This window comes from Cyrtonyx montezumae, unplaced genomic scaffold (assembly GCF_038088225.1).
Source record: "Cyrtonyx montezumae isolate F1298 unplaced genomic scaffold, pur_monq_1.0 scaffold_0, whole genome shotgun sequence".
In the NCBI taxonomy this organism is placed as follows: domain Eukaryota; kingdom Metazoa; phylum Chordata; class Aves; order Galliformes; family Odontophoridae; genus Cyrtonyx; species Cyrtonyx montezumae.
The window spans coordinates 52,233,879-52,249,762 of record NW_027071824.1 but is presented as its reverse complement, the minus strand read 5'-3'; the positions used below and the strand labels follow the sequence as shown (position 1 = coordinate 52,249,762).

General features: G+C 50.9%; 1 protein-coding gene across 1 annotated transcript in view; it reads left to right on the top strand.

Moving 5' to 3' along the window:
• Positions 1-5,713: 5,713 nt before the first annotated feature.
• Positions 5,714-15,884, top strand: part of FOXO3 (forkhead box O3) — an 84,867-nt gene continuing 74,696 nt past the window's right edge. Inside the window, exon 1 of the mRNA XM_065735222.1 lies at positions 5,714-6,354. Coding sequence (XP_065591294.1) covers positions 5,770-6,354 — 585 coding nt within the window. The 5' untranslated portion in view covers positions 5,714-5,769. The remainder of the gene's footprint in view (positions 6,355-15,884) is intronic.

Sequence of the window (15,884 nt, the reverse complement as noted above, 5' to 3'; positions counted from 1 at the left end):
GAGGCTCTGCTCTCTCCAGAGGCGGCCAGGCAGCGCATCCTCGGGCAGCCCGCAGCCCCCCTCAGCCGCCTCCGGCCAACACCACCGTAGCAGTGAGCCGAGGAGCTGGCAGTTACTTAGTGTTGCTCAGTGATCGGGGACCCATGCGGCAGTCGCCTCAGAGGCACCTGCAAACCCCCAGCCGCCGCCCGCCTAACGGCCGTCCGGCTGAAACACGAACTCCCCCCTCCCGCCCGGTGCTTACTCGATTGTTTATTATTTTCCAGAAGGCGGCGACGGGGCGGAGGCACCAGCCAATAGCGAGCGCCGCTGTCCTGACGGCCGAAAGCCGCCGACCAATGGGCGACGAGGGCGGGCCCCGGCGGTCACGCGCGGCTCTAGAGCATGACATCATCTGTTTGCACGCCGCAGCCTAGCTTGGTGCGGGCGGGCCGCGGCGAGGGGGCGTGGCCTCGAGAGGGGCGTGGCCTAGGGCGGGAGCGGCTGCGGGCCTGCAGTGTGGCGGCCCTGGGGCGGGGCCGGTGGCCCTGCTCCGCTGTGTGGGCAAGGGACGGCGTTAAATTATAGGGACGGGATAATTAAGTAATAAGCGGGTGTAATTAACTCCGTATGGGGTAAGAGGCGGTGTGCCCGTCTTGCACAAGGGGTCGGCTGCGGGGCAGTGCCGCTGGCCGCACGGAGGTGTCCTGGCCGTGTGTTCTGAGTGTGGGGCTGTGCTGGGGCGGGCAGGGCGAAGTGCCTCCATGCCGTCTGAGATTAAATCCTACCAAAGCTGGAGCTCAGCACTTTGATTCACTTCGCCGCGCTAATACGATCTCAGCAATTGCTTCTACTTTGTTTTTTTTTTTTCTTTTCTGTATTCAAAAACTATGATGTGAGTTTTTGAGTAGCATAGGATCAGCTTTAAATCAGGCTTAAAATGTTTTAAAAAGCACTTTTTTTTTCCTTCTTTCTTCTTGGCCCTGAAAGCCTTCTTGGGCTGCATCCACCGAGTGTTAGGAACTTGGCTGTGGGTTTAAAATGGCAGCCCAGACACTCCTTTAATGGGGCTTTCAGGATTTCAGGAAGGCACCAGTACTGCAGGACCGATACATAAAGCTGTGGGAGCTGGCAAGGCAGCTATGCGTGCTTATGTGTGGTTGTTACTGAAAGCATAGCACCCTGTTAGAAACCCCCTGTGTGAAGTTGGGAGTCTGCTGGCATGCAAGGCACAGCTTCGCTGGGCCCTGGCCATGCAGAGGGTTTGAGACTGCTATAATAACAATGTGAAGCGATTGGGTTGGATTTTCCCACTTGCAGCTTGGTTTTCTTTGATGGTTTAAGTTATAAACCTAGCCTCTTCCAAAAGGCGATCCTGTTTTTTAATGCAGACAACTCTAGTCACTGTACACATGCGGAAATGGGTCAAGAATTCCTCGGCAGTGGGCGTGCAAGTTCTGGTGCTAAACTAGTCCTAGGGCCCGTTCCCAACTCATCAAGATCACTTGAGGAAGGAGCACTAATGTCAGTGTTTCCTCCTTCTGCATTTCTCTTCCTTCCCCTCCCCTCTCACCGGTCAGCAAGTTCACAGGCTGAAGTCCAGCCTCGACTGATCCTTAAATTGCTGTTCATCCCTTTGAGGAAAAATTTATAGTTGGAACTCTGCAACCGTCTTTGGCAAGCCTACTGTGTCTCCATAGCGCAATATGGACCCTTGCTCTGCCTCTCTGTGCCAGTCAGCCAATCTCCCCTTAATAACTTTGGAACCCGATGGTCAGCTGTGTAGCCAAGTTGGGCAGAAAGGTTAAGTCTCCAAGTAGGATGTTGGCTGGCTTCTAGGTGACATTTCTTTCTAATTAGCACACAAGTTGCTCACAATCAGGCACAAAACCTGCTGCCCTTTGCCCAGCTTTTGTTTAAAGGACATGAGGGAACAGAGGGAAAAAGAAAGAATAGGGCAGATGGGAGGGGCAGGCAGGGTTATTGCAGTGGGCACAAACCTTCTGGAGACTTGACTTTGAAGCCAGGTAGCTTACAAAGGAGTCTGATATACACTTGGTTGTGTGGAGTTAATGTAGACAATGTGGCCATTGTTTTAAGGTAACTGCAACATTGTCTTAGTGAACTGCAGTTATGCTTTACAGTAGATGTTGATAACGATAAGTGCCAGGACCAAGCTCCTCCTCAATGCACCTTTAGCTCTACCTCCAACTGTACTCCTATGCTGCTGCATTAGCATACCTTTGTAAAGAGGTAAAGCCAGAAAAATGACCTGCACTTCTTCAGCTACCAGCCCAGGGAGAATGTAGGTTATGGGAGAAGGAAGAAGCAATCAGATCTGGGTTACTGCTAGAAACTGGTACACTGTCACCTTAGGAGAAGCTGGCTTTCTGTGTCAACAACATGGAAGACTCAGAGGATGAACAGAGCTGATGTAGCAGAATGAAAAAGCTTAAAAGAGTTAATCTCAACAAAATAATCACTTGTAAGGATTCCCCTCCAGAGTGCTGTCATATGACAGCTACCTTCCCCTAGGCAGTATGCCATAGGCCCCATGTCTCGTGGGTCGTGAATGTGCATGACCGAGATAACCCACAGAAATGACTCAGCTGCAAAGGAGCCATGACCCCACTGGATCCATAGCAGGTACTGCCTATGGCACGGAGAAGAACAGCTTTTAAAGGAATTCAGGAATACATAATTTAAAAATGTGTAGAATAGTTTGCCCACACATACATTTTTATGTAGATCCTCTGAATCAGATCATCCCTTGGAGTACGAGCCCTTAATATTCATAAAATATTTGAGTTTTCCTTTCTTTCATCTTCACCATTCCTCTTGTTTCCTCTACTTTTTCCCACCCTTTAATGAACCCTGAAGAACATGTGCCTTCAGTTTTACCTGTGGCAAGGGCCTTTATGGAGCAGTCCTGCACTTTGTGGAAGAAAAATTAACCCAGCAGTGCCACTTCATCAGCAAGTCCTTCCACGGTTCGAGGAAAGGAGATGGCTGTGCAGAAGTCACCAAACTCCATTTTAGTCCAAGGAAGCAAATGGCATGTGACCCTCTCTGTAAGAAGGTGGCTGCCTCATCCGCCATGCAAGATATGTCTATATCTACCTTCCTTACTCAAGTTTTGAAAGGTGATGCAAAGGAAGATGCAGTACGCTCAGCCTGAGTAGGCACAGTGAGTTAGTGAGTCTGTCAGATGGCCTCGGGGCTGGCCTAACTTTATTCCTGTTGAAGTCAGCGATAAAACTCCCATAAACTGAGCTTTTTGAAAATCCCACCCTCGGGGCATCAAGGTACTTAAAGGAAGAAGCTGGAAATCGTGCAGGCTTTAGATTCAATTTTGATCACTTTTTATACCTCTTGCAGTGTTCCACAGAACACTGATGATAACAGGTTCCTCATTCTGTTTGGCTGTGTGGAGGCATGGAGAATGGATGCTTAACTTGTGCAGTAAAAGGCTGTCAGGCTGAAGCACCAGTGCATTTTGAAGAGGAAAGAGAATCTTGCAGCAGAGGGCCAGGGCTGACACCCAGGAGGTTTGGTTTTATTTCTCAGTTCTGACATGGGCTTCCTGTATGACCTCAGCAGAGTCATGTAATTGCTTGGTGCCTCAGTCCATCATCTCCTTAATAGGGTTACTGCTTACTTATTTCCTTTCTCCCGCCCTGGCCTGTCTTACTTAGGCTGCAATTCTGGCAGGGAGTAGAGCATTTCTGACCACGTGCAGGGCCTTCACCTAGCACAATGAAACATAATGGCAGTGCCAGTGCAACAATGCAGTGCCAATTAAATAAATAAATGAAGATGATAATATCATTTAGGACAAGATCTTCAGCTTATAACCCAGCCCAAGGTCAAAGCATGGCATGGAACTGTGAGGGACCTGAGGAAATGCTGCCCCCAAGCCTGGACAGGTTTGGGGAAGGCTCTGGTGTCAGTGGCAGCTGTCCTGCTTGGGCTCCTTGTGGTGTTTGAGGAATGCTCATCACTTACAGCCTTGTGTAGTTTTTGGTTGTGACTTTGACCTCAATAATATTTCTGTGTGGAAAGCAGAAGCACACCTGCTTTAACTGGAGTTGACATGTTCTGTACTGAATCCGGTCCGTGGCTGAGGTTGACATAAAGCCGGGCAAGAGCTGATGGGTACACACTGCTACATGGTGCTTTGGAACAACATTCATGTTGGGAGCGCCGTGTGCCTGGTTTGTGGGTCACCCCTTTACCCAACCTGTCATTAGTGACATCCTCAAGCTTCAGAGGCTCTTCTGTTAGGGGCGGAGGAACACAGTGGGGTGATGGCCTTCACGTGGGCTCTGGCTAAGTGCTCCCCACGCCGCTGGCTGAACGCAGTCCCGAAAACTGTCCAAGTAAACCTCACTTCAGAGGTAATACTTGCAAGGATGACTTGTACGCACATTTATGGCCCAGTTAGGAGGTAACGCTCCACTGCGACAACCAGAGCTACCTGCAGGTGGGATTAGGCAGTAAGTCGGGCGAACGTGACAAAAACTCCACGCGTGGAGTAGTGAAATCACCCGTGTTGCTTAAATCCAAATGAACGCACGAGGGAACGGGCAACAACCCCGTCCCCCGCGGCGACCGAGACGCGCTGCGGATGGGCGCTGGGGCCCGGCCGCGCTCCGCTCCCCTCTCCCCGCCCCGTGGGGGCGGCCTCGCTCGGCCCCGCCCGTGGGCGGGCTGCGCGACGCGGCGGGTTAGGTTGCGGCTCTCTGCGCGCGGCTATAACTTTGTGTTGTGGCGAGGAGGAGGCGGAGGGATGTGCGAGCTGGCGGCCGGCAGGGCCACGGGCAGTTGGGGCGGGCTGCGGCAGCCGGGCCGCTCGCCTCGCCGCCTCCCCCCGCGTCGCCTTTAAAGGGAAGGCTCCGCCGAGCCCCAGGCGCAGAGCGGGCGGAGCGGAGCCGCGCAGTAGCAGCAGCACCGCCACCAACAGCAGCACCGCCGCTGCTACTGCCGGGCGCTGGGCTCTGCCTTAACGTTGGCGTGGGGGCGGCCGTCGACTCCGTCCCCACCACCCCCAGCCCGCGATTTTTCGGTGACTCGAGCGGAGGGGACTGTCAAGATGGCAGCGGCAGGAGCGAGGAGGTTATGAGCACGGAGGTTATGAGCGCGGCGGCAGTGCTGGAACAAAACCCGTTCGCTTCGGCAGCCCGAGGGAGGGCTTAGAGCTCCCGAACCTGTTGGAGGAGCGTCGATTTGATCCGTCCCTCTCGTGCTCGCTTTTTTTTTTTTTTTTCCTGCGAGAAGAAGGATTTTTATTATTATTCCTACATTATTGTTATTATTTTTCCGGCGAGGAGGTGCCGTGAAGTGGCGGTGAGCAGCGCGTGGGACCCGCGCTCGCCTCGGGGCATCCCGAAGAAGGAGGAACTCCTCGGTGCCGCCCAGGAACGAGCGCAGGATCCCTCCACCCCGACGAAAGGAAGGTACTCTCGAGCCCCCCCCGGCCGGGTACGGCGCGGACACCTCCGGAGCGCCCGCATGGAGTGAAGAAACATAAACAAACGCACATTAGCACCGCCGAGCGCACCGCGGCACCGCACTCCGGCGCTCCGCCTGATTTAATTGCGTTTTTCGCTCTCCGTTGGTTATTTCTGCCGGCTCTGCCCTCTCGCTCCGTGCCCGCGGGGAGCGGCATGCCCGCCCGCTAGGCTCCCGGCGGCACCGAGCAGGCGGCGGCGGAGGAGGAGCGGGGCCGGCGGCCGCCCGCCCCGTCGCAGCGCCCCGCCGCCGCCGCAGCCGCCCCCGAGGGAGGCCAAGATGGCAGAGGCGTCGCCCCCCGGGCCGCTCTCGCCCCTGGACGTGGAGCTGGACCCCGAGTTCGAGCCGCAGAGCCGCCCCCGCTCCTGCACCTGGCCGCTGCAGAGGCCCGAGCTGCAGCCCAGCCCCGCCAAGCCCGCCGGCGAGCCGCCCGCCGACGCCGCCTCCATGATCCCCGAGGAGGAGGACGACGACGAGGAGGGGGGCGGCGGCGCGGCCATGGCCGTCGGCGGCGCGGCCCCCGCGGGCGGCGAAGCGGCGGTCGCCGGCGGCCCCGAGGAGGCGGCGCGGCCGCCGGCCCCGCTGCCCGGAGGCGGTCCGGAGGGGCCCGGGTCGGCGCCGGGAGGAGCGGCGACGGCGGGCGGCGGGGGGTTGAGCGGCGGCGGTCCCGCGGCGGCGGCGCCGAGGAAGTGCTCGTCGCGGCGCAACGCGTGGGGCAACCTCTCGTACGCCGACCTCATCACCCGCGCTATCGAGAGCTCCCCCGAGAAGCGGCTCACCCTCTCGCAGATCTACGACTGGATGGTGCGCTGCGTGCCCTACTTCAAGGACAAGGGCGACAACAACAGCTCGGCCGGATGGAAGGTGAGGGGACGGGGTGCCGTCTGGCCGCAGTGTAGGAGAAGGGGCTGGGAAGGGGTGGAAGCGTCGTCGCTCGGCCGCTGTCCGGTGCAGGAGGATAAGCTGGGAGGGAAAAGGCAGAAGAAAGCGTTCTTTTCATTTCTATGTTTTACAAGTTGGAAGGACCTTGTAACTCGTGATAGGAATAAGCAGAGTTGCTCTGGTGAAGTGCCAACCCGGATCCACACGTGTAGATCGGCTGGCGTTTTTCTCCAAAAAAAGCCCCGGTGCTCTCCTATACGGTTCCTAAAGGCAGTGGAGGGAAAGCGTAGGGCTCAGTGTTTGTATGGAGCTGGCAGGGCTGTGGGAGCTCGGCTTGGTGCTGCCAGCCCGTACACCTGTCACGCATCCCCAGCCGTCCATCCTGCTCATTGGGGCGATACCAGCCATCAGTTTGGCAGCGTGGCAGTCTGCACTGGGGTTGCTGCCGTGCTGCCGGCCAAGCCAGCGTGGCAGAGCGAGGCCCTGCTCCTGCACAACCCGGCAGAGCCTACCTGCTGCAAGTGAGGTGGGCTCTCCCTGACCCGCTTCTTTGGGACTGTTGCCACGGCTGTCCGTCGGCCCCGTGGAGCTGACGATTGGCCGTACAGATATGCAGGTGCTGCAGAACGTTGCTGGGGTATGCGGGGGTTTGCAGCTGCTGCTGAGAAATGGGACTGTGGAGGGTGTGTGTGCGGGAAGGCTCCTTGTGCTGCAGGGATTTTTCGTTTCTGCTTTGAATCTCTCTGCCGTGGATCAGTCAGGAATACTGCAGGTTGAAGCAGCTCTGGCTGCTCTGTTGGCAGCTCTGCCTCACCCGGTGGTTCTGGAGTCGGACTGACTTGCTGCTGTGCTTCAAGCAGAGCACTACTGGGGAAGCATTGTGCTGCCGTTCCTATCTCAGGCTCAGGAAAACAGGAGCACAAAGTTTATCGGGGTATAGCTATTGCAGGACAGGGCTCTGAAACCCACAGATTCTGCAGTGTTGGGGCTGAGCTAGGTGCTGATAGTTGATACGATGGTGAGCATGGCAAAGGGTTAAATCTCACAGTGCCAGCGTGGCCTTCCCTGGTTGGTATTGCACACTGAGCTGAGACTCTCGCTGCCAGCTGCCATGGCAAACACTATTCCTTTATCTGCTGCATTGAATTTTCAGTGAACTCCGTGTTGCATTGCTGCTTCTAAGGGCAGGCAGCAGGGCTGTACTGCTTGGGCTGAACGAGGTGGCAGAGCTCCCGTTGCCTCAGCAGCAGCAGGACCCAGCCGTAATGCCAAGTGCTTGCATTGATCAGCGTGCTTAATACAATCACAGTTTTTTTTCTGACAACTTATCCTGTTAATTTGATATTGATTCCTTTCCTGAAGCAGCATTAGCTGGTACTTGGAGCTAATTACAATGTTAAAAACTTGGATCTCTTGGGATTTCCCTCTTACTACTTAGCTCAGAAGTCCCTCTGTAGCCTTTTAGGGTGACTTTTATCAGTGCAGAAGCATGTTGGTGCTGGACATCCTTCCTTCTGGGGCAGTCTGTGGAGCTGGGCTGCTCTCAAGTGAGGGAGATGTGGGGTGAGAGGAGGCTAGGAGCTGACTGTGGGCCGTTGAGCAGGGCCGGAGCTGCTTTAGTCCATTGTGTTGGGAAGTGGGATGTTTCAGCTGCCTGGAAAGTAAATGAATTTGTGCAGAGGCTCTGCTTTTAAATAGAGACTCCATCTTAGCCTCCCAATGCTCAAACACGTTATATGTTATTATCATCTCTGTTTCCCTCCCAGGTAATGAACACAACCCTTTGGGAGCTAATATCAGCTTCTCACACCAGACTTTTTTTTTTTTTCTTCAGATTTTAACCTGAGATTTTAAGTGAACAGAAAATACCTCTGTGTCAGAAGGCTTTTTTTCTTAATTTCACACAACCAGATTCATCTTGGAAGTCAGCAAGCACACTTGATGATGTTCTTCTCCAGTCTTGAGAGGGAAAAGTATCATTTTAAGCAAAGAGACGATGATGTCTAGTTTTGTTATCCTAGGTATACATGAAATTTTAATGCTGTTCCCAGTGAGATGTGGTGAAGACCATAATCTGCACGCATAGCTGGGATTACACTCCTCAAAACAATTATTGTAAGAGCTGTAAGTTAAAGTCGCGACTATCATTCGACTGCACTTTATTTATTTATTTATTGCCTGGGGCATTAAAGCAGAAGTGAGCGTTTCAGATGTGGTTAGGAAGGCGTATATTATGCTTCCGGTAACTCTGATAAGGCTCGCCCCATGCGAGCGGCTCCAGCCTGCCCCAGTGGCAGCGGGGTGCCAGCCTGCAGCCTTTTCCCCCCGAGCTGCTGTCGGCCCGGCCCTGCGGATCGGCAGGGAGGGGTTAGGTGCGTGCTCCCGTATCTGCTGACTGCCTGGAATCGCTGTGGGAAGTCAGCGTTTGTATTTCTTATCGCAGGAGCTGGGGGAAAGGTGTCGGCTGTCTGCGCGGCGTAGGATGAGTATTGCACGCGCCTCCACGCAGTTCCTCGATGGCTCGTCTGTCTGTGCTCCTGAATTCAGGCATCTGTTACCCTATCCACAGCCTGCAATTGCTAAACTGCTGAACTGAGTTGGTGGGTGCTTGGAAAAAACAATGTTTCGACTTACTTTTCTCAATAATCCTGGAATAGAAAACTGAAGCAGTGATCTCTGTGCACATAGCAGAGGTGCCAGGTTTCACTGCAGCTTGCTGAAGAGCTCCCATACCATTTCCTATAACGCTGTTTTGTAATTTCTCGCAGCACTCTCTTGTGAAACACAGCCTTTTCTGCAGGAAGAGTACACTAGGGGGACTGCTCTCCTCTCTGCTGAGATGTATCACGGGGCTGTGAGTGGGTCCCTCATACGCAGGTACCGGTGGCTCCCTAATGACAGTACAGCCAACTTGCTTAGCTTTGGTGTTATACCAGGAGCCTGTTTGTTTTACACTGTTGCACTGGTCTTCCTAGTGAAGGATAAATACTAACTGCTGGCTTATTTACTTCAGGGGGTAGATTTTTGAGACTTTGTATGCAAACGCTGCCCCTTTCATTACCTTGTTTTATTGACTGATGTGTGCTGAAGCACTACAATTCCTCCAGCGTGGCATTGCTGTTTTATTGGGAGCAGCAATGTAAAACTGGAATTTGCATCAGCTTTGTCTTTCTGGTAGTTTTTATTTAAAAAGCAAAACAACAAAACCTTGTTCCCCAGTGAATTGCTGGCATGAGTATTTTTTTTCATCCTTCTATTACATTATTTTTCCTAATTTTGAGCTGCCTTGTCTGTCCACGCAGAAGGGCTTAGGTTGCAAACTGTAGTCTGATTATTTCAAGTTTTCATCTAGTGAAGCAGCCATGGGTTTAAGCACGTGGATAGTTCTCTGGGACTTCGCTGGGATTACTCGTGTCCTTAAACTTACTGCTTAAGCACCTTACCTGATCAAAGCCTTACGCTTGTACTTTAACAAAACACTCGGTAACGTTTGTAAGTGAATTTCATACTGAGTGAAACAGATGCATGATTCCAGCCTCAAATTCTGAAATGCAAGATAACAAGCTGCTTGCATTGAAGAGGAGTGTAGTTTGGTATCAAAGTAATAAATGACTTTTTGAACTTTCCTGTAGAAGTAATGTACAGACACTAGTGCACGTTATTATGTTATATTGGAAGCATATATCAGAGATCTTGTTTTTCCCCTGCTTGTGCAGGCAGTCAACATCTGTGAGAGAAGGAGATATTGGACAGCCCCTAAGGGGTGCTGACGTTCCCCCCACAGTGCCTCAGTGAGGAGCACTTCTGCTTAAGGAGAAATGCAGATATGAGCACATTGCCTCAGTAAGCGTCATCAGCTGTAGGTAGAATCACGAGTTCTGATAAACTTAGACTAGGGAATCTCCAGTGAATGCTGCAGGATAGCATTGCTGCCACATAAGCTTGCTTGGGAAGTGCTGGAATCAATGCTCCTCAGCTCTTTAAAAACAGAAGGCTACCTGAAACGGTCATGCAATGAAGGACTGCTGGGAACACGGGATATCTCAGGATAAGCAGCCAGGTGATTTCTCTAGGTGGCAGCCTCCTAAAGGTGCCCTGCAAGGTTTGAGCACCCAGCCGCTCGCTGTGGGAGCTCGGAAGGTCTCTGTGAGGTTTGCTTTGTGCTTGCAGTGCTATTACAGTAGGTTGTTGTGCAGTGGCATCTTTCCAGGGGAGAAACTAAAAGTGCTCCCAAATGCAAGTTGGTGCTCAGAGTAAAATCCTACATGCTCTCTTTTCTCTCCCACTTTTGGAAAAGCCCTGCTGCTGTTTCTGTCACTGAAAAAGTGCCCCAGGGCAAGGCTGTAAAATAGCAGCTGTACATTACCTTTAAAGGAGTACAGCCCTCAAGGTTTTAAGGCTTGATCTCTCTGCAAGAGAGTGATCTTGAGCACCCAGGTGCTGCCATTCCCAAGCTTGCATGGGAAAGGAGCCCCAGCCCCAGCAGCACATCTTGGGGTCACGTCCCGCAGAGAGTGAGGAGCTTGCTGGTAGCGTGGCGCCGAAGGAGCTGCTGCTTCTTTGATGTGGCTTTTCTTGGGGATGACAACATGTGCACAGCACAGCAGTTCAGTGGCAAAAAATAAAATGTTGAAGTAATGTGCACCATCATTCAGTTTTCAGTATTGCTGACTCAGCACATTGTGAGTTAAGCGAGGATTAAGTTTAACCTTAATCCTTTTCAAAAATTCACTTTTTTTTCCCTACTTCTACAAACTTGGACTGTTCTTTACTACAATTTCCTGAGCATTGCCACACACTAAGCTTGGAAAATGAGGTGCATTTAACCAATTTATGGCCTGACATATGTTAATTAACATTAATTACCTGCTTGAATAGTCCATTTAGCATGTATTATTAAAAAGTGGCTCGTCTACAGAAGGGGATTTTCCTTCAGAGTGAGATGTTTTGTTCTGACATGCTTCAGGCAAAGGGATGGGTTATCCCATGCTTCTTTGCCTGGCTGTGCCAGCTTTCTTGCACTTCAGTTGTGTGTGATGGGATACCACTGCAACACTGGCAGCCCCCAATTCCTTAGCTGTGTGTGTGACATTTATTTGCCGTTGGCTTAACTTTCTAAGCAAACCAGTGTGCTTCCAAGTGTTTTGTTTTTTCTAGTGTGGTTGGTACAGTTCTTGCTTCATCAGTTGAGGAAGATGAGGAAAGAGCTCTGCTTCTCAGCTTGCCAAAACCCAGCTATGCATGCTGCTGTAGACCTGATGGGCCATCAGAGCCTTAACATTGAGGAATATTACTAGACAAGAGCTTAACTGAAGCAGCATGAGGAACTTGCTGTGAAGCTGTGTCTGTGAGCCCTGAGGAGGACCCATTGTCTCTTCAGAAGCTCTGCCAGCTGTGGACAGTTTTCTGGAGATGTGAATCACAAGAAGGGAAAGTGTAGATGAGACCAAAGCATCTTGAAAGATGAGTTCGGGAGGATGAGAGGGAGGTTTGAGGCAGGGAGCGGTTAAATAGCTGCTGACTGGGATCCAGAAATCCTGGAGGTGGCCCTTACATGACAATTGCAACATTTGGCTTAACAAGGATGCCTTGAGTGTTGACTTGGAGTGAAGAACATTGTGTTCTGGGGACAGATTCTTTCAAAGCACTTAAACACCAGACCAAGAGTGCAAACTGTAGGAAGTCAAAAAACAGGATGGGAGGGGCTTCATTTTGCTATGGAGTACTTGGGATTTTCCTTCCTGTGGCCACACAGAAATCTGGAGGCCTGCAGTGGTGTGGCCTCAGCCCTGTACTTGGTAAGAGCTCAGCTCTGCAAGGCTGTGACAGAGGAGTTGGGGTTGCCCTGCAGGAAGGGTTCCTTCAGCTTTGTATGTAGGGCCTACCTCTGTGTTCCTGCAGCCAGCGAGGAGCTGACCAGTACTGGAGTGGAGCATGGCCTTCAGCAACAGTGGGAGAAGTCTTACAGTTTCAATCAGCTACTTCATCTCCTGGGCAATGCCTTGGACAGAGGTTGTCACAGGATGGGGTGGGTGGTGATGGAGCTGTGGGACAGCCGTTTCAGGGCACCATCAGGAGCTGGGAGGAGGCAAAGAAATGAGTGGTTGCTTTAGTGCTCTGCCCTAACCGTGCGGTGAAAGTGCGAGGGAGCTGCCAGGAGGAGGAGAACGTTGTCACGTTGCCTTTTTTTTTCCTTTGCCACAATGAGACCCCTGATGCTAGGGCCTTGCTGAGATTCAGGAGCAGCTAGTCTCGCTGTGCAAAACTGGAGTTCTTTCTCTGGAGCTATGCCCTTGCACACTTGTCCAGGGCTGATACCCTTGTAGCACTGCTTTGCGGACTTGGAGGCATGTCAGGAGTTAAGAGCACTAGTGTCTCGTTGGAATTGCTGCATGTATGTCCTACCTGGACTTTGCTTATTGGTGCAATTTTCTTTGTCAGTTCATCAGAGCTGATTAAAAATAAAGGCCATTTAAAGATTTCTACTTGAATAAGACGCCTTTGTACAATTTTACTGGTAAAAAAAAAATGTCTTTCTGGAGGTTGGTACTGATAGATGTGAAGATAGGTTCTTATAACGGTCTTGCAGTAACGAATGGAATTAATTACTTGCTTGATCAAAACATGTAATGTACTTGCGAGCTGAATTATGAAATGCACTGTTCTCACTTGAACACGTTCATTTGCCAAGGTACTCATTTCTTTTTTCCCTGCTTGTGTTTCATTTAATTTCTCCCTCACTGCTGAGGCTGGTGGTTGGTATGCGTGAGGGAGACACGAGAGGGTGGTGGGGGGCAATGACAGTGAGGAGGATGGCAGGCAGCACTTAAGTCTTGTGTTGATGCCTCTGCAGCCAGTGCCATCCTGGACAGCTCTAGTTTTGGAAGCGGGAAGCTGCTTGTGAGGGCGTGGGGCTCTTATCTGTGCCATCATCCCAGGCTGTGACGCACCCTGGGGCTGGTGGGCATGTTTCAGCGGGGTGAATCACTGAATCATGCCACTGTGTGTCCCTGCGGCCCCTGCCCAAATGAAGGGTGGGTCTGTGCTGAGGTCTGCTGGCAAAACCCCTCTGGGAGCTTTGGAATCAGGAGGGAAGGGAGGAGAGTTGCCGAAGGTGTGGATTTTGTCTGCTGGCACCTGTAAGGCTACCTTTGTGCTTTGTGTTTCACTTGGTCACACCTTAGCCTTGTGGCACCTCAGACAGGCCTGCCTGCTCACCCTGGGTTTTTTTTTGTTTTTTTTTTTAGACCTCCAGCTCCATCTGGGGCCATGGAGACATGTGGAGTTGTGACCAACAGATGTATGTGTCATAGTCTGAAGAGAAAGTTTTGGGTTGGTTTGCTGGCTCCCCAACCACGTGATGAGCCAAGGAGCAGAACTAGGCTGAGTGCCAGCACGTTGGTAGGGAGGTGGCATCTGCTTATTGCGGCCCCAGAGGGGTGGGAGGCCAGCAGATACACAAGGAGACTGGGGAGGATGTGTGTCTCACCTCGGGGTGCTGCAGGACAGTTCATGGAGGGGACACAGATCATTTTGCATGGGTACAGCCTGGTTTGTGACAGTGCCACACAGGCAAATGAGAGCAGGGAATAAGGCCACGTCAGAGTGGCATGATGGGGCTTTCCAAGCAGAGCTCCCCTGCAGCACCAGCACACATTTCATCAGTGTCAGTAAGAACAGAGCCAGCAGTGCTTATAGCCCTGGCTGCAATTGGACCTGAGCTCCCCCTGAGGACTGTGTAAGGCCAGACAGTGTTAGTAGCAGTGCTGCTTGCACTTAAGTAAACAAAGCTCTGTTTGTAAGAATTTTCATTACCTGGTAATATTCTAATACAGAGCACTTTCCTAGTCTGAATAGCCAGTAATGAAATTGGTAAGACTATTTGTCCATATAAATTAGTGCTTTTTGCATGCTGTATTATGTCGCTTTCTGGTGGGTTTTGTTTGTTTTTTCTGAAATAAACTGAAGCAGAATTAAAAAACATTTTAAATCAGCCATTTAAAGACATGTCCTCCAGCGTCATATTTGTTTTATCAAGTCTAGAGTATGGACTAAGTCTAGAATATAGGGATTGGAAGTACGTAGTTTTTGAAGTCCCTTCTAATCATAGCTATTCTATGACCAAATTATCTTGGTATCTGCTCCAGTTATGTGTCGGCACTCTTAAAACCTGTTGTATGTGCTTCTTTCTCTCAATGCTGGCTCTTCCGACATTCGGCTTTCCAAGGATGGCTTATAACCAAAGGTAGCCCCACCTTCTCACATGAGATTTATAGTGTAAATGTGCCTTAAAATGCAGGACTGAATCCAAATCTAAGCTGTCTGACTTTGTGGGTATTGGTAAAGTTAGGCTGTGAACTCTATCTTGGGCAAATATATTTGTTCATACTTCATGGAGGATTTATTGGTTTCGTATATAAAGTTCTAGATATGCTTAGTACATAAAATTGGCTCCTGATAAGCGAGAACACTGCTAAACAAAGAGTGTCTTTGTGTGAGGCTTTCACAGGCTCTCACGTTATCACCTTTTTTTGCTGATTGGTTTTGCTCTGAGAACAGTGATGTGGTTTCCTGAAAGCCTATAACATTATTTGCTCTTCAAAAGTCTGGGCCTTAGCAAATGTTCAAATGATGTTTTTTTTTCCAGGAATTTGTAGGAGTCGGTGATGCCAGTTCAAGTCATGTCCTGAGATGCAGTGTAAGCTGAGACTCTTGAAGCCGGTGTCCTTGTTTTGTGCAACATGATCTGTTAGGTTTAAAACCTTCACTGCACGATAGAACTCAAAACAGTTTGTCTGCCATGTCAGGTTTCAGTGTGAATGGTGGTTCTTTAAGTATTTATTGTGTCCTATGGCAGGAGGCAGCTGTTCACACGAAGCCTTTGGAGGAGAATAGCCTTGACACCAAGAGTGATGCTGCCTCCAAGATGCTGTAAAAGTTCTCGAGTGATTTGGGAATCTTGTGCAAGCAGCTTCTACTTTTGTACAGCCCAAACCATATATGTGACCCAGATAAGTAGGCCACATCTAAAATCCTAGATTTGAAAATTAGAGTGCTGTCAGAGCTCTGAATGGCTTGAGCCAGAGGTCTCCAGGCTTGTTTGTCTAGTGGCTGAAACCTCCAAACCCAGTACTGTTATTTCATTTGTAATGGTGACTGTGTGATTCTCAGCTTCCCCAAGCTGATTTATTTCTTGCCCTGCTGCTCGTACAACCTAGTTCCTGCATGGTGAAAATACTTCTGATTAAAAGGTACAAGTAGGTTTGCACACTTGAGGTAGGAGAAAAATCTCTTACAAAGAGCTGTTTGTCAGAAGGCTTCCGGAAGGGGAGCTGTGTTCTTAGAAAGATATTTGGAAATCAATGGCGAGGCCATTTTACATTGAAGAAGAGAAGGCCATAATGTAGTGGCACTGGGGGCTTGGAGGAAGAAGAGCACTGAGAACTAGCAGTGGGAATCGGCCTGATGTGTGTTCATTGGCATCTGATATGTACCAGACCTGATGGGGTAGC